The sequence below is a fragment of the Boleophthalmus pectinirostris genome, unplaced genomic scaffold (genome assembly GCF_026225935.1).
Source record: "Boleophthalmus pectinirostris isolate CB_2022bp ecotype Guang Dong unplaced genomic scaffold, ASM2622593v1 HiC_scaffold_10, whole genome shotgun sequence".
Classification (NCBI taxonomy): domain Eukaryota; kingdom Metazoa; phylum Chordata; class Actinopteri; order Gobiiformes; family Gobiidae; genus Boleophthalmus; species Boleophthalmus pectinirostris.
Genome location: NW_026570971.1, coordinates 32,635,417 through 32,657,990, shown reverse-complemented (window position 1 = coordinate 32,657,990; position 22,574 = coordinate 32,635,417). Strand labels below are relative to the sequence as shown.

At 37.2% G+C, this 22,574-nt stretch overlaps 1 protein-coding gene and 1 pseudogene across 3 annotated transcripts; both read left to right on the top strand.

Moving 5' to 3' along the window:
* The first annotated feature begins 3,175 nt into the window (after positions 1-3,175).
* Positions 3,176-4,726, top strand: LOC129409436 (interferon-inducible GTPase 5-like; annotated as a pseudogene).
* Positions 4,727-10,037: 5,311 nt separating this feature from the next.
* Positions 10,038-20,202, top strand: LOC129410166 (interferon-inducible GTPase 5-like). Of its 3 annotated transcripts, XM_055157678.1 has the most exons (5): positions 11,192-11,242; positions 13,072-13,169; positions 16,724-17,330; positions 17,524-18,072; positions 19,109-20,202. In XM_055157678.1, exons 3-5 carry the CDS (start codon positions 16,877-16,879, stop codon positions 19,744-19,746), a joined length of 1,641 nt encoding a protein of 546 aa, XP_055013653.1. In that variant the 5' UTR covers positions 11,192-11,242; positions 13,072-13,169; positions 16,724-16,876; the 3' UTR covers positions 19,747-20,202. The 3 variants fall into 3 exon arrangements, with proteins under 3 accessions (XP_055013656.1, XP_055013658.1, XP_055013653.1); XM_055157681.1 differs by lacking the exons at positions 11,192-11,242; positions 13,072-13,169 and adding an exon at positions 10,038-10,162; XM_055157683.1 differs by lacking the exon at positions 13,072-13,169 and having other exon boundaries at positions 11,142-11,242.
* The last annotated feature ends 2,372 nt before the right edge of the window (positions 20,203-22,574 follow it).

Here is a 22,574-nt window from a genome sequence, read left to right as displayed (position 1 = left end):
ATCATTACTTATTTTTATCAGTATGTATTTCTCATATTTATGAGTATTTATTGATTGTTTATTATTTATAATAATTAGATGCAAATTATAAATCATCATATTTTTTTAAATAATTGACATAAAATGACAATTTTTTTCTCACAAATTTATTGCAAAAATAGTGCAATAAGTAACATGCTTAAACCTGAATAAAGTGCAGTCTTCTGTTTGTTCCCTGTAACAGCATTTGCTTTTGTGTTTTACATTTCACAATTCAAACAAGGGCTTATAAGGGCTGTCAGCTTGTCCATAACAATTTCACCCTCAATGATGATTTTCAGGCAGCTGAAGATCTGGTGTTGGAAGAGAGACACCTTCAGATTTACTAACAAGATCCCAATGTCCATTTGGCCAAAGGATTCATCACCATCCTAAAGAAAAACAAAACAATTAATGCCAGAAACATAACCATTAGTGAATGAAATTACTGAACTACAACAGACTCAATAAGAATGACAAAACATAAATTGTATGAAATTCAATTTATGCTGACATGATAACTATTTGGTCAAGCATTTTCAAATGTTCAAACAAATATTTGAAAATCAATAATAATCTGACTTTAAGATAAATAATATTCATGGAATGGCTGGAGCTCGTAATGTATAGACTATTTGTCAGTTTTGGCATATTCAAATTATACAATAAATGTCACATTCTAAAAGTTTCACATTACAAACAAAATGTGCACTTACAAAGCTTCTAGATTTGAAGAATTCAGTGGGATTGTCTCCGAGTAAGTAAGGAAGCCCTCTTAGTGTGACTGTCCTTTTTTCAGTAGAATCCAGTGACTGTAAGACAGAAAATGGATACTGTATGATAAGTTAAAAGAAATATACAGAGACGCAAACACTTCTGTAAATATACATTTAATCATTAACATGAACTATGTATTTTAATAAAAATTAATTATCTTTTTATCCATTTTAGATTAACTATGTTATGAACTTATGCTTTTACTGCACATGTATTTTTATCCGGGTTACAAAAGTTTTACCTGCATTTGCTGCAAAAGCTGTGCCAACTGTCACCCACGTTGCCCCTCTTAGCTTTAAAACTTTCAATAAAATGGGTAGTGTGGTTATCAAGGGCAGAATAAAATTCCTGGTGCAGGTCTTTTCCCACAATCCTTTTGAATTTCAGACAAATCTAAAAAAAAAAAAAAAAAAAAAAAAAAAAAAAAAAAAAAAAAAAAAAAAAAAAGAAAGAAATTAGTGTTCTGTAGTGTCTGAGGTAGTAACCTCTCTTATCACAGCTGCAGTATTTACAGCTCCACAGCATGTTGGGTAGTCACCTGTAAAACACAAAATATGTTTTAGTGTTTAATTCCAACCAAATCTTATATGCAATTTTGTGGTGATGATCTAAAAACTTGAACTCCAAACTCTCCATTTGCATCTGTTCTGTCCTCTAGTTTTACAGAATGAGCAGATTTGAATGTTGTGACGTCAAAACCAACTTTATTTGTTTGATAGGTGTGGATAAATATACGCAGACTTTAGACTCTTATCTCAAACAGAGAAAAGGTGACTGACTGGCAGGATCAAGGTAACACAGTGATTTACTTTTATATAATTAGACATATACTTTAACAGAAAATATTAAACAGTTGAAAACCATCAAATTGGCTTAAAAAAGTTGGTAAACATGACACTATATTGTTAATGTGGACAATATGAAATTATTTGAATATTTGTGTCTTGCATCGCTCTTCCAGAAAGTCGCTCTTCCAGATAGTTGCTCTTTCAGTTAGTTTGTCTCATTTTTGTGACTGAAAATAGTATTGGTAGTTTTTTTTTTATTAAGAGCTCCAAAGAACAGTACTGCAAGTGTATTTATTTTCTTTTGTTATTAATTGAAAATGCCTGGCTGTGTTATGTTTATTTTAAGCAAACTTAAGCAAACTAAAACAATTGTTTCAGGGGTCGTCCCCCCCTCCAAGTTAGGCAGTATGCAACACTATGGTGTTCACTGTAACTATCTTGTCTAGGAGGTTAAGTAAACAAATGAGTTGGGGATTTACACTATAAATAGTAACTAACATCAGACAAAGTCAAAATAGTAAAGTGTGAGAACTGGTAATAACAAAGCCCTGTAGATGAAATAAATATAAATATTTGCCTCACTGCAACAATAGAACAAGTTAGATAGCATTCCTTTTCAGTGTATGAATTCTTTCATTGTGTGTTACAGAATACTTAAGATTCACATGGCTCCTTTTTGTTCTCAAAAACAACTTAAGGTTAAGGTTGTGGAGTTCTAACATTGTTCTCAAGTGCCCCATGTGACTGTCAAGTTGACCTTTTAAAGATTTTATAGATTTTGGTGTATTTTTGGATTCTGTTTAGTGCAAAAGTATCCTTTTCCAGATCATGATAATTTTATGCATGTTTTACACCTCAAGCTTCTGCATGAATGAGTTTTAGCAGAAGTTTTAGAGGCTAAGTGGACCAAGCAAAACTGAAAATAAATTATCAAGAAGCAACAAGTGTAACAGCACACAACTGTTACGAGCGCCTCATAAACTACATTTTAAAACAACTACAATAACTTACTGATAAAGCCATAGAAACTTTACTGTTTCATAACATTACAAAAAACTAAGTTTTTAAGCACATGCGCGTGAGCACGTGAAAAGTGCAATATTTCAACCTTATGTCCCAATAGGCCCAAAAAACTCTCATAGACTGTTCACAGGCATTCGTAAAGGTCACTGTGATAGAGCTTTTAATTATAACTTGCTTAGGTCTTATCATCACAAGAACATTATATAAATATCAGACCATCGTTTTGCACAGTATATCAAACCATCGCTCCACACAGTGTATACGACCATCGTGCCGTGCAGTCAGACCATTGCTCCCTACAGTCAGACTATCTCTCCATACAGTCAGATCATTGCTCGCTATAGTCGGACCATTGCTCCATCCAGTGTATCAGACTTTATCAACTTTTATAAAATTACTCTGAAGGGCTAAAAAGGCTACAATGGCTAAATGTTTTTTGTTTTTTTTTCTGTCATGTCATCTGCAAATTGTATTTTTGACAGTCTCGTGGCCACAAGTGCAGCAGGTGAAGAAGAGCAGTGGGGAAAGAACACAGTCTTGAGGTGCCTCAGTGCTGTCAGAAGTCAAACATGGAGCTTGAAGACTGGGTGGATGGTACTGAGGACAGTAAAATGATGTTAAATGATAATCATATAACTCATTATAATTGTTGATTATCATTTCTTTTTTCAGTGACTGAAGAGTGGAAAGAACTTCAATCTGCTCTTCAAAACAATGACCAGGCTCTAGCAGCTGGAAAGGCTTTGGAACTATTTAGAAAAGCTAAACAATCTTCCTGTGACCATTGCGATCACTGGAGAGTCAGGCTCTGGTAAATCTTCTCTGGTGAATGCTCTGAGAGGAATAAAAAACAAAACACCAGGAGCAGCACCTACAGGTGCAGTGGAGACCACGATGGAGCCCACAGTGTACCTCCACCCACAAAACCCGAAGATTAGAATATGGGATCTGCCCGGGATTGGTACCACCAAGTTTACAGCTGACAAATACCTGCAGCATGTGGGGTTTGAGAAGTACGACTTCTTCATCATCGTTTCGAGTGATCGCTTCAGAGAAAATGATGCAAGACTGGCTCAAGAAATTCAGAGGATGAATAAAAAGTTCTACTTTGTTCGATCCAAGATTGACCACAGCATAAGAGATGAGAAGGACGGTGACCCAGACATGAATGAGGAGGATCTCCTTAAAACCATCAGAGATGACTGCATTAAAGGTAAGCATCTTTGTTTGTTTGGGTCTACTCTACATGTTCATCTATCTTCTGTTTTATTTTGATGCAGGACTTCAGGACCTTGACATTCAGTCTGCAAAGGTCTTCCTGGTGTCCAGTCTCAGACTTCACTTGTATGAATTCAATCTGCTGTGGAAAACCTTAGAGAAAGAACTTCCTCAACACCAACGAGATGTGCTGCTGCTCGCTCTGCCAGTTATCAGTGCAGAAGTCATTGATGAGAAGAAAAAAACTTTAGGGAGCAGAATAAAATGGCTCGCTTTAACATCTGCAGCTGGAGCAGCTGTGCCTGTCCCTGGTATTTCTGAGGGTCTTGATCTGACCATGATATTAGGCTTTAGTGTTGCATGTCTGAATTCACTGGGTCTTACTCTTGATTCCTTGCAAAAACTGTCTGATGTTAGTGGGGTGTCTTTAGATGATCTCATAGCAGAGTTGAACTCTCCTTTGGCATCAGCAGGTCAAGTAACCAGAAATTTGGTGCTAAGAGTGCTGTCCATGTCTGCCACTCACATCACAGCATCAGCTTTAGAGGAAGGGATCAGGTTTGTCCCATTTATTGGAATACCAGTTGCAATGAGTCTTTCAAGTTTTACAACCTACAGAGCACTTCATTCCATACTAAACTCACTGACAGAAGATGCACATCGTGTTTTCATGAGAGGTCTGGGGTTGAACACAGGTGTGTAAAAAAAAAAAAAAAATGTAGATTTGCCAAGATCTTAATGATCACAATAATGCAGGTTTTATGCAAATTGTTTTAAATTATAAATGTTGTGAAGTTCTAGCAATTAGCTGCTGTGGAAGGATGAAAAATACATTAACATGAAATATGAGCAGACAGTCTATGCTGTGTTAAAAGTAAATAAACACTGCAAAGACTACTTAAGACTAGGGAGTGGGAAGAGAGGCAAGACGAGACATGAGATTTTGGAATAATTTACTATATACTGAAATAATCGGGACAATGACATGATTTTTTTACTTAATTTCATGATTTTTAACCTGAATTGTTATTATTATTTAGTTGTGATTGTATTTTCATGCATTATTATAAACTTATACATCATAGCCTAAATGCATTTAAGGCTTTAACACAAACTTAATCAATATTTCTTTATCTGAACACTGTATATAATAAAGAAAACATTAGAAATTGAGAAATTGTATTATTTTACACACGTATGTAACACTTTAGTCAATATTAGTATTAGTTTGATCATTTGACCATTAGTTTATATACTATATCAGTACAAAAATGCAGAAAATAACAGTGAATTAAAGTTCAAACTGTCATATCTGCAGCCCGTGTCCAACCAGGAAGTACAATTTAAACTAAAAAAAAAAAAAAAAAAAAAAAAAAAACAGACTTTAAGTAAAATAAAAAACAGACTTTAAGTAAAATTGTATTATTGTAATGGGATGTTTATGGGTATTAGAACTAGAAAACATTTTAAAAACTAAAATAAACAAAAACAAACAAAAAAACGCTGTCCGAAATGAAGTAACCAAAAGGCTAAGGCAAAGAAATTTATACAGAACAATTGTCCATCTAGTGTCTAACAACATCAACCACCAACGCTGTCCCATTCTGTAACAGTGAAACATATCTGCTGCCCTCTAGTGGCAACGAGGGGGATGCACAGGTCACTACAATTAGCAAAACTCAACTTATGCAATTAAACATCACTACATAAATAAGAGAATGGTTAAACATAATGGTTTGGTATAAAGCAACAGAACAGTGAAAACAAGTAGCTGCAGGAGTACATTTATAATATGCTAATAAGACAGTTGTAAAAGCCACAAAATGGGATGTAAACAAGAGACAAATGTGTCAGTGACCACAGAAAAACATTTGGGCTAAAGCTTGACTAAACATGGTTAAAAATCTGGACTACATCAGGACTAAACCAGGATTATAACTGGGCTAAAACTAGGAGCAAAAATAAAACACAGACTACTTAAAGTTAAAGAGTTAAATCTGTTCGTTTGGGACACAAAGTAGGAAAAGTAATTTTGTAGGCCGATACTACAATGTAAAAGGAACTTCTAACTTCAAAATAATGTTACATTCCCAGTACAACAAGCACAATAAACATGCCTGCCACTATGTTGCACTATGGTTGCCCCCTGCTCCTGACAAGTTTAACTGGAGAGACTGAAGGATGGATCAAATGCAGAGGACACATTTCACTACAACAACAATAAAGTATACCTTACATTAACACTAAAACTGCTTCACAGAATAATAATCATACTTACATGAAGATATTATGCATAACAAATAATGAAATAAAAGTAACAAAGTAAAACAGAAACATGTGAGAATGCAGAACAAGTAGTAAAATACTTCTGCTGTAAAGACCATCTGGTTCTGTGTAGTTAGGTTGAAACACAAAAATGTTAATGATACAGGAGAGTTCCAAACTACAGTAGATAGAAGATATAGAATCTGGACTCTCTTATGCCCTCTTATGGTGGCCTTCACTTGGTGGTGGTGTAACACCTCCTAAGGGCTTCACACCGAGCACGACAGGTAGGTTGGATCACCAGAGGATTGACTATAGACAGCAAAGTTCAGATTTTATTACAATAATCTACAGCCGGTTTAAAAGGGGACTGAACAGGTCATGGCAGGCAATGATGGCTGGCACAGCTGGTGTGGCACTTTGTCCCCAGTGTGCCCCAATTTCACCCACAGAGTGGCTGATATGTCTACAGACTGCCCAGGACCTCCTGAACAGACGACAACCAGGTAGAAGAGAAAGCATTCGGTTAGACAAAAGGAGACAAGTTAAAGCCAATTTAACCTTAACCCCATTATTTCTAGTGCATCCCATTGCCATGTGGTAAGCTGCTTTGTACTGACCTGAACAGGTGACAACCAGGTGTGAGAGAGTTGTCACCTGGTTTGATTGGACTAACAGAGTCTAATCAAACAAATTCATAAGATTAATCAAATTTGGTGCTTATATTCCATCCCCCTCAATACAATATAAGCACACTGAGTGGTCTTGATGTAGAAGTGAACAGCAGGATGGGTCAAGATCAGAAGGGAAAAGCCAGATGGTTCCATGTCAGGGCCATTTGATTGAGAAGGGAAACAAAGATGTCCTTCCTCATCTGTGACCTGCAACCTGGACACTGCACTGACGTCCAGATGAGAGCCATATTAATTCTGGGAACATGGGGTGTGAGGAGTCCTGAAAGATCTTGGTGGCTCTCCTTAGGATTTGTTGCTCACAGAATAAAGGAAAGAGATTTTACATGGATTTGGTAAACCATCTTTACAATGTTCTGCAGCCTGCTTTTATTCTACACTAAGATGCAAGTTGGAAGTTGTACCAGCAGATGAAGGAGAAAGTAAGAGTGGTCTCAGTGAATGAATTGTAAAAGATGGACATTGATGTGATGGCGGATATTGAAGGAATTCAGCTTCCTTAAGAGATAAAATACTGTATAATATAGTTTGTTCCTTGGTACTTTTTCTCTTCTGCTATTTTCACAAGGTCACCATGGATAGTTGTTGTGTTTTCTACAGCCAGACCTCTTTGGACATTGGAAAAAAAACTTTGGACCATTAAGGTACTGGAATCCACAGGTTTCAAAATAATAACAAATTAGGACCATTACCTCAGCCATTAACAATTTAAAACAAGATATTATAGCTTTTGAATAAGAAAAAGTACAAAATGTTTAATGCTCAAAAAGTAGATGTACTTAATTAACCTAGCTTGCGGTGACCAGATTTTCAAAATCAAAAACTGGGACACTCCCAGTTTGTGGTGGTTGGTAATAACACATTGTGAAAGAAGTGTGTAATTAAGGAAAACTGTTCTGCTGTTCTGGCTCATTCATGACTTATTCACCACTATTTTCTTTGTGTTTTGGTCATTTTTAAGCAGCTTTTCTGTATTTGACCTAAACAAATGACAATTTATTCCTCTCTTTACTGTTGGCAGGTGTTAAATTGGTTAAAAACAGGGACACCAGGGACATTTCTTGTGTAAAACAGAATTCATAAAATGGGAAGTTGGGGAGTAGAGGTGTAATAATGTAGTAATCGAAGACTTTGATCTGTTTTCATTATAAAAAATTGTATTATTAAGACGGATTGACCCACCTGTCCCTTCTCTCCTAATAAATCCATGCTTGTGTCCCACCTTCTGCTTTAATGCGGAGGAAGTGAAGTTTTGTCGTGGTAAAAAGCGCAGCTCCCTCCCTCTCATCTGTCAGAGGCAGCGGGACATTGGACATAACCACCACGTTTTTATAGTTCAGTCCTGGTTCAGTCCTGGTTCAGTCCTGGTTTAGTCCTGGTTCAGTCCTGGTTCAGTCCTGGTTTAGCCCTAGTTTAGTCTTGGTTTAGTCCTGGTTTATTTCTGGTTCAGTCCTGTCAGTTGATGTTACAGTTTGTGTGTTGCAGTTGCGTGCTTGTACCTGCAGGTGGAGCTCTTCTGCATGACCTCTGCCCTGTGGAACCCTGACAGTTTACAGAATCCATCGTTGCTATAGACGACGGGCCACTCCACGATCTGAGCGTTCCCCAACAGGAAGCTCGTCTCTGCAGAAGACAACACACACAACAGCTCAAAGAACGTCCTAAAGCTGCAACGCAACACTTCTGCCACCTGCTTGTCTCCATGGTGATACTACGGGTTCGTCTAGATAGAATGTTCCACAATATGGCATTAACTCTACCTATTTCCATTGAGACAAGCAAGTGACAAGTGATTTACAGGTTTGTCAAAGCTTCTCAAAACTCTGCGTTGGAATTATTCATTGACTTCACACTCAGTAATGTAAGCAAATAGCCACAAGCTGCCCTGGGACAGACTGATGGAGACGAGGCTGCCAATCTGTGAACTTGGTCCGAGCGGGAATCAAACCTCTGACCTTCGTATTGGTGGCTCTACCCGCTGAGTCACTGTTACTAAACCTAATTAAATTTGGATTTATCAGTAAGAAGAGAGATGCAGGTGGGGACTTGAGAAAAGAGCACATGGTCATTTTCTGAACTGTGACGCCTCAAATGCAGGACAATACAAGATCATGTGAACACTCAAATCATGCTGGGGGTGTTCTACATGTCTCTCTATGGTGGAATGTTCAGCAGTTACCATGGAGACACAATGCACGTTGCAAACACTGTCAAAATGTTTTAGGTGTAAACTAAAGAACTGGTTTGATTTAAATAAATTATCATTGGGCCCGGTCAAGCAGAAGTAAACAGCAAGGTCAAAAATTCAAGTTAATGCATCTGATATAAAAATGTATTCAACAGATACATATGTACTCTAGTTTATTAAACTGTTTACCTTTTTTTCTGTACCATTTTTGGTTCTAAAGTTCCATATGTTTGATCTTGAGTACTGCGACCGCTGAAGGAAGGACCATGAGACACTGGTGACCACTGGATACACTTTTACTGGTGGTTCTGCACAAATGAAAGAAAAATACAAATCCTTGTCACATGTTTCTCCATGTACGCAGCTCATCAGTCCCCTCCTTAGTAGCATTGGGCAGACTGCGAGCTCATACACTGCATATGCATTTGACATACTTAAACCTCTTTAAGCATTTTAAACCTTTTTTACATAAAATAAAACATGAATTATAGTATTTTAAAATGTCCCATAGCACATGAATTAACATCTTAAACACAATGCACATACCTGCACAAATTAAATAAAAACACAAATCCTTGTCACATGTTTTTCCATGTATGCAGCTCATCTGTCAGCAGGAAAACACATGGTGAAGGCTGAAACTAGCTCTCAACTACATGTGATTACAGTAAACTTGAACAATACAAACATGAAATTACTCCTACATGGTTCAAATTATACAAGTGGATTTGTAAATGATCAGTATTTATGTTGTACTATGAATTTATATATATATATATATATATATATATATATATATATATATATATATATATATATATATATATATATATAACATTGGGAAATAGGCTAAAATCTGTCTGAAACCATGAAATAACAATAGAAATTGAATTGAAGTGAAGGATTTGGTGAAATTCAAAATAAAAACAAAAGTAAATTTTCCTTACATGTTACATTTACAACATACAAACCATAACTACATCAGCTGTTTGATAATATAATGCAGGTTTGACACATTTGTTTACGTTTTACAAAAACAAAACTTAAAACTGCATGACTCAGTTGCATAAACTGTTAGCACTGATAAGCTCGGCTTCTTATGTCCTGATGCAGTTCAGCTTCTGTCGGACTAAAGGACATGTGTCAGTGGAATAGATGTGTTTCTTTCTTTGACAGAGGAGGTGTTGATGATGGTGAGTCTGTTCTGTTCATATTGTAGGAGATATTTCATGTTTAACTTTTCAGCGACCATATACGTGTGCAGGTCATACAGGTGCAGATTAGTGTGCAAGTTTAGTGCAGTCACTCATGTATAGTCACTTTATTTATGTTGGCTACTGTTGTGATGAAAAGACTGAAAAGTATTTGTCTTTCAGACGCATTCGCACTCAACTTTACATTGCAGTAAACCGGATAGTGCGTATACATGCACCATGACAAAACCGGGATACTCAAAAAACTCGATCATAACTGGGATACTGATGTGCATGTAAACGCACTCATTATAAACAATGCACACCACACCAAATATAACACGCTTGTATATTGGCACGCTGGCACTGTTCCGTCCTTGCGCTGGTCATTGTTTTATCTCTGGGGACACATTGAACAGAAGTAGATCTGCATCTTCTACAGTTTGTGAAATAAAGACAGACAGGAGGAGACTGTTGATAATAATATCCTGAAGGAGAACAGGACTTTCAGTGCTTTAAAATAGTCACTGTAAGTTTTTTTTTTTTTTTTTTTTTTAAAGTATTTTATTAATTAAATTTTCAGTGTTTTCAGAGTAATTTCAATAAAGAGTAAACACCGTGGGACTTGAAAGACAGATATTATGATGTAATGCTTTGTAATGACTTTCAATTGAAATTCAAGCACAGGTTTTCTACATATCCCAGGTTATTTTTTCTCTCCAGTCCATCCATCTGCTCTTGGTTCCGCCCCTTCCGTCAAATTTCAGAACCTTTTGTGACCAACGAGCCAAAACGTTTGCCCACCCCTGGTCTAGAACGTAGCATAAATGAGCCTTAACACCTCTTCAACATTAGGCCTATAACATGGCAGAACGTTAAACTAAACAAAACAAAAAAAAAAAAAAAAAAAAAAAAAATAATAATAATAATAATAATAATAATAACACGTTCCTCCTCTTTGTCGGCAGATTTGAATGTAGTCAAAACAAACTAGTCCACTTTCAGTTCCTATCAGTGGGTGTGGTTCATTGTAGAGGTGACTGAGCATTCATCTCTCAGATTTCAGACTGGAAGATCAAGGTATGATTTTATTTTAATATTTTTAAGCATGTTCTTAGTATATATATAACTTTATTTACAGACTCAGGGTTAGTAATTGATAAAGATATCAAAAGTTAGAAAACCTGAAAAACCTGAATAGAAAACAATGAATCGGGAAGAGCAGGAATTAAGGGACTTAAAATTAAACGTGGCTGTAAACGCATCACATTAAGGTTTGTCCGCTGGCCCGGGGCAACTAAAAGTTTGTGCGTTCGAGTGCTTTCCTCTGCCTAGTTGCCCGAGTGGGCAAGTGAAAATACAGCGACACAAATCTATTCCCTTTTTAATACTAACTATTTATTTGGTTGAAAAACGAAGAGGCAGGTTGTCTAAAAAAAAATGTGTTACGCTTTTTTTTTTTTTTTTTTTCCGTGAGCTGTACTTAGACACTCCCTCTCCCACTGAGACCCACTGAGGCATTTCCCCTCTCTCCAGTAGTGTCACACACATTAATTATGTCTCCTTAACCCATCACGGAGCGATGACAAGCGCGAACAAAGAGCTAAATTTAAACAGTCCAAACTATGTTGTAGTTTTCTTCATAAATGCGTAAGTTTTCTTCATAAGGGTATATTTCCAATTTATTGATATTTTTATGTAAATTAATAACCAATATTATTAAGAAAATACTTTTCAAGCAATGAATTACTTTTATATGTATGTTGTTATTTTAAAACAGCGTAGGCTACTATACGCGGTTCAGTCATCAGGATGACTGACATGCGCTTAAGTTTCACTTTTGTTTCTTGTTTATGACACTTTATATCAAAGGCAGCGCATGACGCGCGTGCTCTTAATTTGATGAATAACTTTACACTTTTACTACGCGGCTACCTGGATGGAGGAGAATTATGGAGAACTTTACGCAGACTCGTTTGGATACATCATTACGCACACGCCTAAAAAATAAAGATAACCCATATGGGTCTGACAACCTGAGGCACATTGTGTATGAACTCTTAGATCGCTGGTCTTTTCATGCAATTTTTCTCTCTTGTATCCACTCCAAGAAGTCAATAGAAAGTCACCTCTTTCATCTGGTATACATACAAGTTTGGACACACTTTTTCATTTATGTTTCTTATTTATTTTTTCATATATTTACACTGTGTAGTGAAGTGTAGTATGAAATGGTTTAAACTAGTTTTATAAATTTGAGATTCTTCAAAATAACCACCCTATAAAAAGAAAAAAAAAGTATGACTACATTCCCTGCCCTCTCAATCCATGTAGTCATTGTGGTCATGTTATGTTGGTATCCATATGAAATTGAGACGATTTGAGACCAAGACCTGTCCAAGACCACAGGGTCCCAAGACCAGGACAAGACCAAGACCTCTGAGAATTCTGAGACAAGACCAAGACACACACACACACACACACACACACACACACACACACACACACACACACACACACACACACATATATATATATATATATATATATATAAAATATACTGCACAAAATGTACTGCACTGAATGCTGCTCTTTTTTGGACCCTCACCCACAGTTTGAGAACCCCTTCTTTAAGAGAACTTCCACTGGCACTTTACAGAAAAATTTGAAAAAAGTGATGAAAGTGTGTAGGGTTTTTTCAAGTTCCTAACTGGAGTTACATTCTCTTACTGGTTTTGCAGTGGGATTTAACAGCCTCTGCACATTTACCAAATGCACGCCATGACAAATACAGATGCATTTGTGCACTTCTATTAGGCAAACTTCAACCACATGTAGCTTTGTGCCAACAATGTAACATAAATTTAGATTAGTTTTTGCTTCGCATTTCATCTTGCTCTTCTAATCAGCGCATTGAGGGCGGAGCCTGTGTGCGTGTGTGTACTCAGGGAGGAGTGAGAGTGTGAAAAGGCGAGGAGTGGTGCGCTGACGGGAGCCAAGTGGACAGGTAAGATGTTTTAAAACGTTTAACCTGCGCTGTTTATTGCCAACAACAGCGGCCGCAATGAAATATGATCACACATGTCGGGTGTCAGACCTCGAGTCCAAGATAAGACTGATTCCAAACATGGTTGAGTCCGAGGTGAGAGTAAAACCGTAAAAGATCGGTCTCGAGGCCGGTCTCGCGACCAAAACCGGTCTGGAGTACTACGACACTAACTTGCCCATATATTTAATAAAATATAATTAACTGAACACTAGTTTGTTTTCACGGGCAAGTAGATCTGGGTGTCGGGCAAGTAAAACGTTATAGCCACTTGCCCGGTCAAGTACTTCTAAATGTTTAATGTCAAGCCCTGTCAGGGCATATAGTGTCAGGGAATTTACCACGACCTCAAATATTAAAGAACACACCAGAGACACAGTGATTCGTTTTACTTGCGCAAGGAGTAGGAGAGAGCTGCCTGTCTCATCCTAACTGAAGCTCTCTTCTCTCCAACGCCCTTTTATTGTAGAGAACTCAATTATCATACAGTAGGTTACTTTGAATACAGTACCTATTGTTCACATGTTATCTCATGACTGACAAGCTTCCACTGACACAGCCCCCCATTATACACAGATTTCACATTCCAGGTGGTAGATAGCCTCTAGCAATTCCCCAGAGTTCTGTGTTACGAACCACTGTGTCTCTGGCGTGTTCTTTAATATCTGAGGTCGGGGTAAATTCCCTGACATATAGACAGGTCTTATTTTATCGTAAAGTTAAATGATGACATTTTTAGATAGTTAGGTGATGTAACAGTACTCATGAGTGGATGGTAAAAGAGGATTCAGGCCTGTTGAATTTTCTGTTGATTGTTTCAAGTTGTCTAAAACCTGCCAGACATGATCAGGTAATCTAATTTAAGTTGCTTTTTTTTTCAGTGACATGAGAAACAAAGGAGCTCATTGGTCACCTATGATTAATAAATACAATTTAGCTCACCTCAGATTAACAGAGTTTAGTCATTTCTGCAGAAATCAGTGCACACATTAACAAACACAGACAAAACAGTTTAAGTCTGAAAAATCTAGAAAAAAAATACAAAATGGATTTAACAAATTTTCTGGGGCTTGTGATCAATACGAGCGTTCATGGTCTTGTTTCGGTGTTTGATTTTCACAAAAAGGTGAGAGGGACTAACTGAAAAACTTCCAGCTATGTCAGTGCTTTTTGGTCAGATTGTGTTAAAATAAAGATCAGATTAAAATCTAACTTGAGTAACAGAGCCTTTAACAGAGAGTAGTGCTTCCAGTTAGCTTCAAACCCTCGGGGAATGTTAATGACATGAGCTGTAAAGTATAATAAAATAAAGAATAAACTCTATACATTTGTCATGCAAGTTTAGAGGGCTCAAGATGGAGAGAACAGATACATGATACAGTATTATAGTTGGGGATTTACTATGATTATACAATAGAAACAAATATAGAAAACAAAGACATAACAGGAGATTCACTTGAGGAGATTTACCTCAAACCTAAAGTGAACTACTCATTTTACTAAGACACACTTAAGATCATTACATTTATGACTTAAACTCATAGATTATTTTCCCAGTTTGGCAAATTTTAGTGTACAAAGTTTACTTCCTGACAGAGCCACTTACACTTTAATATGGTTTGGGTTGGGACATTAAGGGTGCCTAACCCACCCCGAGAATACATAGAGCAAGTATGGATTTTAAGCTATGGCAATGAAGTAATTCAAATCAAACTAGACAGAGAGTGCAATGAAAGAAGCCTTTGACATACAAATAAAGCTGCAGTTTACCTGCCGGGCTGTGGAGTTTGGAAACATCTGCTCATGCAACCAGTGTTTGTATGACAAATCTGTATGAGGTGTTTAAGTGCCTATGACAGGCCAGAGTACTTTTTCACTGAAACTACTACTAGTTTTCATTACCAGTTTTGTCTCTTTGTTTTTTAATTCTAGTGAACTTTTTAATTTGACTTCCTGGTTGGACACGGGCAGCAGATGTAACATATAATTCCAGGATTATTTCAGAACTCAGTGCTACTTCATGTATTTTTTTTACTTTCCTTCTCACCGCGTACTAGAAAACTATGATAAATATTAACCACAGGTACTATGTGGCTCAGTGGGTTTACTACAATAGAATATAAAAAACCACAAGATAAAAATGCCCACAAATATTAAAGTTTTTGGATAAAAATACTAAAAGTCAATAAAACTGTGGGCTAAAAATGGCTAAAAGTTTGTTTAAAAAGCACCAATCTGGGGTAATGCAGTGCACATCTCTCCGGCAATGAGCAGCTCCTCTCCTCAGGTCCCCCTCACTAACACACACTAGGTCACCTATGACATATAGAACACACCAGAGAGTATGGGGCATCTAGACCTTAGGCTACATTGGTGGAGTGATACTACAGTACTCAAGGCTGGTTTATAGTTCTTGCTCAGCTGAGAGCAGACGTCTTTACACAGAACTCAACCATACAAACTTCTGCAGAGCTCATCTGGGCCCAGTTGCATTGTGGGAATCCAAACTATTTAATTTGAATTAATTAATTTTATTTATTTACTGTGGCAATAAACAATCATGGGTCTACTCTGGATTTCTCTGTGCCACATTTAACTTGGTGCCTTATGTTTTGATTGGGACAGGTGCCCTCTACTAGTGTCTGAGGTCATGGGTTGGGCCTGTGCTTAAACTTCAGAATAAAATGTTCCACACCAACATCATGCAAATGAAAACAAAAACACACAAATAGGTCCCACCAAACCAAATCAGAATTAGAAAAGGTAAATTAGGTAAATTAGATTAAAAGAAAGAAATTAGAAAAAAAATGTGACTTTTAGTCAGAGGGATGATCTGTGTGGCCATTTCCTTAATGCAATGTCTATGAGATTTTTGCTTGGTCATGGTAAAAGCAGTAAATCAGACAGACCAGACAGCGGTCAGGGAGCTGCAGGTGGATATTACTGACAACATGTCAAAATCATGCTTACCATTTCCTTGTGAAATACTTGTTTTATGCACACATCACATTATAATGTTCTATTTGTACACTACTTATTGGTGTCCACAGGACGTGTGTGACTTGATTTGTGTCTTGAGTGTTTGTACGAGTTCAATTTTAATAGGTCCTTCACCAACTTGTGGCTATTCTGCCTAATAAGATATAATAAAAATGTAAATAATAAAGTAGACTTTGAATATATATGTTACAGGCAAATTTGATAATCCAGGCAATGATGGATTATAATATATATTAAATGGGCATAAATGTTCAGTGCAAGTAGATTAATTACGGTTCAAGTAATTTGGCACCGTAGAGTGTAGAGGCACAGGGCACCATGCACTGTACAGGGCATTTATTCAGTGTCATGTTCACTATTCACTGAACATTTTCTATGTGGTCTGTTTAATGGGAGTGGTTTAAAATGAACAGAAGTAGAAGTTTATTAATTATGGATTTGTAATTATTATTAATGATGGGGTATTGCACTTCTATGGAGCTCAACACATATTCTCTGTATTCTTTTATTAACAGGATTACTTCACTGAGGCATACACCCTCTGAACTGCTTGTCAGAAGACCAGTAATTTTGGGAACTCGTCTGAGACTAGCATCACCTGCTGTCCAGTGCTAATCATTGAAGAACCTGAGCTGATCACCCAAGCAACAGAATCCAGAGAACAAGCCATGTCTGTGCTACATGACCTGAGATGGGAGATCCAGCAAGAACTTCACCAGCTGACCTGTTCCCACAGCAGAGACCTTCTCTACAAGCTGGCAGAGTCTTTCAGAAATGAGGTGGAAGAAGAACTGCCAGATGCAGAGTCTACCGAAGTGGAACTCTTCGACTTCATTGTTGACTTTCTGAGAAGTCCACAACTGAAGCGTCTTAAGGACCAGGGGATGTCCCGTCTGCTTGCATTCCGTGACCTCATCAGAGAACTACAATCACCACCACCAGCTGTGATGCAGGCTTCTGTGGGACAGGGCCCTGTAGAGCAGGGTGCCGTGGGAGAGGCTGCTGTGGTGTTGCCGGCCAGTGAAGTGACTGATGTAGCTCCTGTTATCAGTGAGGAGAGTGCACCTTCAGACATCACAGTAATGTCGTCATCACCATCAGTAATCGCTGATCCAGTTACCGGTTAGTCAAGCTGTCTTTATACAATGTATATGGTCCAAACTCAAATTGCTTTTACACAATTCATGATGGCCAAATTTCAGATTTTGATTCTGATTTGAGTTGCAGATTGATCAAAGGCTAAATGAAGGGTTCAGAAATAATCAAGCCTGGTGCCTGAGGCAGACATCTGAATTATTTCAATCTTTTATTTCAGAGATCATGGTCGACCAGTGCAAAGAAGAACTTCAAACAGCTCTACAAAACAATGACCTGTCTCTAGCGGCTAAAGAGGCTCTGAAATATCTGGACATGATAAATAATGTTTCCTTGAACATTGCGATCACTGGAGAGTCTGGCTCTGGTAAATCTTCTATAGTGAACGTTCTGAGAGGAATAAAAAACAAAACAGATGGAGCAGCACCTACGAGTCCAGTGGAGACCACGAAGGAGCCCACACCGTACCCCTACCCAAAACAAGACAACATTAAAATATGGGATCTGCCTGGGATTGGTACCATCAACTTTAAAGCAGATGAATATCTACAGCAGGTGGAGTTTGAGAAGTATGATTTCTTCATCATTGTTTCCAATGATCGCTTCAAAGAAAACGATGCAAAACTGGCTCAAGAAATTCAAAGAATGAACAAGAAGTTCTACTTTGTCCGATCCAAGATCGACCAGAGCATACAAGGAGAGATAGAGTGTGATCCAGACCTTAAGGAGGATGATCTTCTTAAAACCATCAGAGATGACTGCATTAAAGGTAAGTGTTAGGGCCGACCAATATATTGGTTGGCCAGTATTGTCTGCCAATATGGCCACTTGGAGACGTATCAGCTGTCAGCCTAAATCTAGCCAATATGGGCCGATAGTCCAGACAGTGCGGGCATGTCATACGGCCTTGCTTTTGCTTACACCAGCGCGCTCTGAGGCAGCATGAAGGTGCTGACTTTAAATGCTGCTGTGTCTGATCTAAGATACTGATTATAAATAAAAGTGAACTTCAGTGCAGTTTAGGCCAGCACCAAAAGTGTTGCTTATAAAAGTGTGAAGAGAAGAAGACAGACACAGTAACTGACAACATCTCCAGGAACCCCTTTTGATGATATAAGAAGGTGAATAGTAAACCAGATGTTCAGCTTTGAAATCTACTCAGTCTACAACTATAGAGTGTACTTTAAAATCACACCCATGCCAGGTAAGGCTCATGTTTAATCTGATTAGTTTTAAGATAAATAATTGGCTACGACTTTATTTCAAAAATTTAAGACCAAAAGTGAATTTGGTGCCATTCATTACGGCTAATTCACCACTGCCAACATGGCATCCCTGTCAGATGTAGTCATGTGGGTACAGGAGCTCTATACATGTTACTGGACCAGCATTAATATATGTAAATGTGTTGTGAATAGAGATGCGAATGGTCCACATTTACGAATATTATTTATTACCGCAGGACGCACGCATTTCTACTAACCACTAAAAAATAAGTGGTAGTTAATGTACTTTGTTTACTGACTCGAATGTCATGTAAAAATGCAATTAGGTCTACCTACTGTCTTAAAATATAGAGACAAAATAACCTGACCTAAGTTTTATAATCAGCTAAAAATTTACAGTGAATTTTACATCACTATATATATCAGTTGTTATATCGGCTACCGGCACCACCAAAGCCCATTTTATTATATCGGATCTAAAAAAAAAAAAAATCTATATTCGTCAGGCCCTAGTAAGTGCCTTTGTAAGTTTGGGTCTATTTTACATGGTCATTCATGTTCATGTTTATTATGATGCAGGACTTCAGGACCTTGGCATTCAGTCTCCAAATGTCTTCCTGGTGTGTGGCCTCAAACGACATCTGTACGACTTTGAGAATTTCTGTAAAAAATTTCAAGAGGAACTTCCTGAACGCCAACTAGATGCACTGATCATCGCTTTGCCAGTCAACAGTATTGAAGTCATTGAGCAGAAGAAAAAAGCTTTAGAGAAGAAAATAAAATGGTACATATTAGCATCTGCAGCAGGAGCAGCTGTGCCCATCCCTGGTATTTCTGAGGGTCTTGATCTGAGCATGATCATTAAATTCACCATAGAATGCCGCAATGCACTGGGCCTTACTCCTGATTCACTTGAGAAGCTGTCCAGTTTAAGCAGTGTGCCTGTGGAAGATCTCAAAGCTGTGGTAAAATCACTTCTGTCGTCATCTCAAGTAACCAAGAATCTGGTGCTAAAAGTGCTGTCCACGTCTGCTATCTACATCACTGCAACATCTATTGAGGAAGGATCCAGGTTTATCCCACTTATTGGAATACCAGTTGCAATGAGTCTTTCGAGTTTGACAACCTACAGAGCACTGAATTATGTACTAAACACTCTGACAGAGGACGCAAAGCAAGTTTTGAGAGCAGCTCAGAGGGGGAACAAATCTGAATGAGTAAAATCGCTATTTACTCAGCATTATCAGTCACAGAAATCCACCGGCCTTATAAGTGGATGTGTCCAACTGGTCAACAACGTCCATATGCATTTATTCAGTTAAATCTGTTGTGTAACCAACAGACAAGTGTCTTTCTGTAAACTAGGGCTGTGCAGTTAATCATTCTTAATCATTCTTAATCAAGATTCAGTTAGGACTTTTTAATAGAGAGGTCTACAGTGAAGCATGTTGTTTGGAGAGGACTTTGGACGATGGAATATAACTATTTTTGTACTAAATGGCACTGATTAAAAGCCTGAAGTATTTCTGTTTAGAAAATTGTATATTGTTGAAATTGTAGTACAAATAAAATTGTGAATAAGGACAAATCATTGTTTCTTTATTAAATAAACCATCGATGCAAATATGTACTTTACTCTGTAATTTGCACCCATAAAATAAAATATTACATTACAGTTGGAGAAAAAGTTTGTTTTTATTTCACAGGCATCATGTTTCCAGATCATTTCAGGTCATTAAGTCCAATGTCCAACACTTTATTAATTAGAATCAAAGTCACACTGAGAGACTCAAATGATCAGAATCAGAACTAAACCAGGACTAGAACAACATACCAAGGTAAACTAATGAGAAATATATATTCTTGGCTTCTCATTGGATAAGGACTAAACCAGTACTGAGCTACCACATAGACTAAACAGGACTAAACTAATGGAGCTCAAAAGTACATTTTCCATATTTTTTCCCCTTAGACATTGAAGGTATCATGGAGGCTAATCAGCTATCGGTGCTAACCAATATCCATAACACTGTTTTAAGTGCTAAAAGCATATTTAAAACACAAAATAAAAATTTTACATAAAATATAGCTAGTAAAATATAGTTAGTTAGTTAGTTAGTTATAGCTTATTAGTTACTACAGAGCTGATTAGCCCAAAACATTCAAACTTTAAATATAGGGTTTTTTATGTTTTTTTGGTTTTTTTTGGAAAAACTATGGGAAAAATGAATAAGAAACTTAATTCTGGAACCAGGGGTTGGGTGGCCACTTTTGAGTTGTTGAAATCAATGTGGTCTATTCTCTTTAAAATAACATCCGTGCCAGGTTAAGGGTAACTAAGAAAGTAAAGATATTTGTCCATAATAGTCCATGTGAAGTGGTTCCAGTTTCTCACTTGAAGAGGAGATGGAGGGTTAGAGGATCCTGCTTCTTGCCTCCATGGAGATGTTATTAACAGTGCACCTTTAAAATGATTTCTGAATAATTTTGACAGAAGTATTTGCTAATAGAATCTTATCTCACCTGTTTTATAAGATGACACCACAACATCTGCAAATTAACTAAAGACATATGAGCTGCCCCCATCTCACATAAACTATTGTCACTATAACTAGCACTATATAACTTTTCTAGTAGAGGGACCGCCACCTGCTTGTCACTATGGAGATATTTTTGTTTTGCCTAAAAAGTTCCACAGTATAGACTTATCCAGGTTCCATTTGATAATAGTAATACATTTTATTTTTTATGCACTACATTTTAAGGTAAATCTCAAACTGCTACAAGGTTAAAATGTTTATAATGCAAAAATATAGAGTATATTGCCTATTCACAGATCTGACCTGTAACTTTGCATGGTGGTCGTACCTGCTTTTCTCCATAGAGATAGGTAAGTTTAATGCCACTCTGTGTTTAAGCAAAGCAACAACATCTTCATGGATGTTGTATGGAATGTGTATGGGCATTAGAACTATGCATTGGGAACAAAAAAGTATGATATAAAAACTAATAAACCTAAAAATACTATCTGAACTGAAAGGCCATTAAATTAAGTTTATATTGAACAACTGCGCCATCTAGTGCCTAACAACATCAACCACCAAGCTGTCCTCTTCTACAATAGTAAAACATATCTGCTGCACTCTTGTGGTAAGGAGGGGAATGCATTGGTCACTATAACTAGCAAAATTCAAGTGATACAATCAAATTTCACTTAATTATGAGAATGTTTTCAGATAAACATGGTTGGTTATAAAGCTTTGGGGGCAGGAGTGCTACTTGGATATGCAAAAAATGTGCAGAATTGTTCTTTTGGTGCTCTTCAGTGTAGGGACCAGTCTCAAATACAAAGTAGGAAAAAAACTGAGGCACTCAAAAAGTACAAAATAATTAAAAGCCTTTAATACCACATGGCAGATAAAGTTAAAATATGCCAACGCGTTTCTGCCCTTCAGCCTTCATCAGGGCAAAATGGTTGGTTATAAAGCAATAGAACAGTGGAAACAAATAGCTGCAGGAGTAGATTGCTCCTGAGAGGTTTAACCCACAGGTACTGAAGGATGCAGATACACTGAAGGATGGGCCCAGCGTAGGGATGGTTGGGATTGTTTATCTTGATAAAAAAGGATAAACAGTAATCATTCATGGGACATTTTTTATAATCGTGAGAATCGCCAACCAAATAATCGTCATTGTATCACCAGAACATGCAGAAAAAAACTATTTATCCTTGATCTTTTCTTTTAGATCATTTAGTTGCTTTGATAATAATTATTAATCACAATTATTTTGGCCACGATAATCGTGACAAATTTTAGTATCGTCCCATGCATAGTCCAATGCAGATTTGACCAAAGGACACTGAAGGGAGGGTCAGATGTAGGGGACACATTTCACTACAGGACAATAAGATACACCTTACATTAACATTAAAAGTGCTTTATTTTTATGCAAATCATATATTTGAATAAATGTATATGCATAACAAAAACTGAAATAAAAGTAACAAAATTAAACAGAAACATGTGAGAATGCAGTACAAGTA

What these genes read in the sequence shown, in the direction of transcription:
- LOC129410166 (XM_055157681.1), top strand. Translation starts at nt 16,877, where the DNA reads ATGTCTGTGCTACATGACCTGAGATGGGAGATCCAGCAAGAACTTCAC. An exon ending in AATCGCTGATCCAGTTACCG is followed by an intron (nt 17,331 to 17,523) that starts GTTAGTCAAGCT and finishes CTTTTATTTCAG; the next exon opens with AGATCATGGTCGACCAGTGC. An exon ending in CAGAGATGACTGCATTAAAG is followed by an intron (nt 18,073 to 19,108) that starts GTAAGTGTTAGG and finishes ATTATGATGCAG; the next exon opens with GACTTCAGGACCTTGGCATT.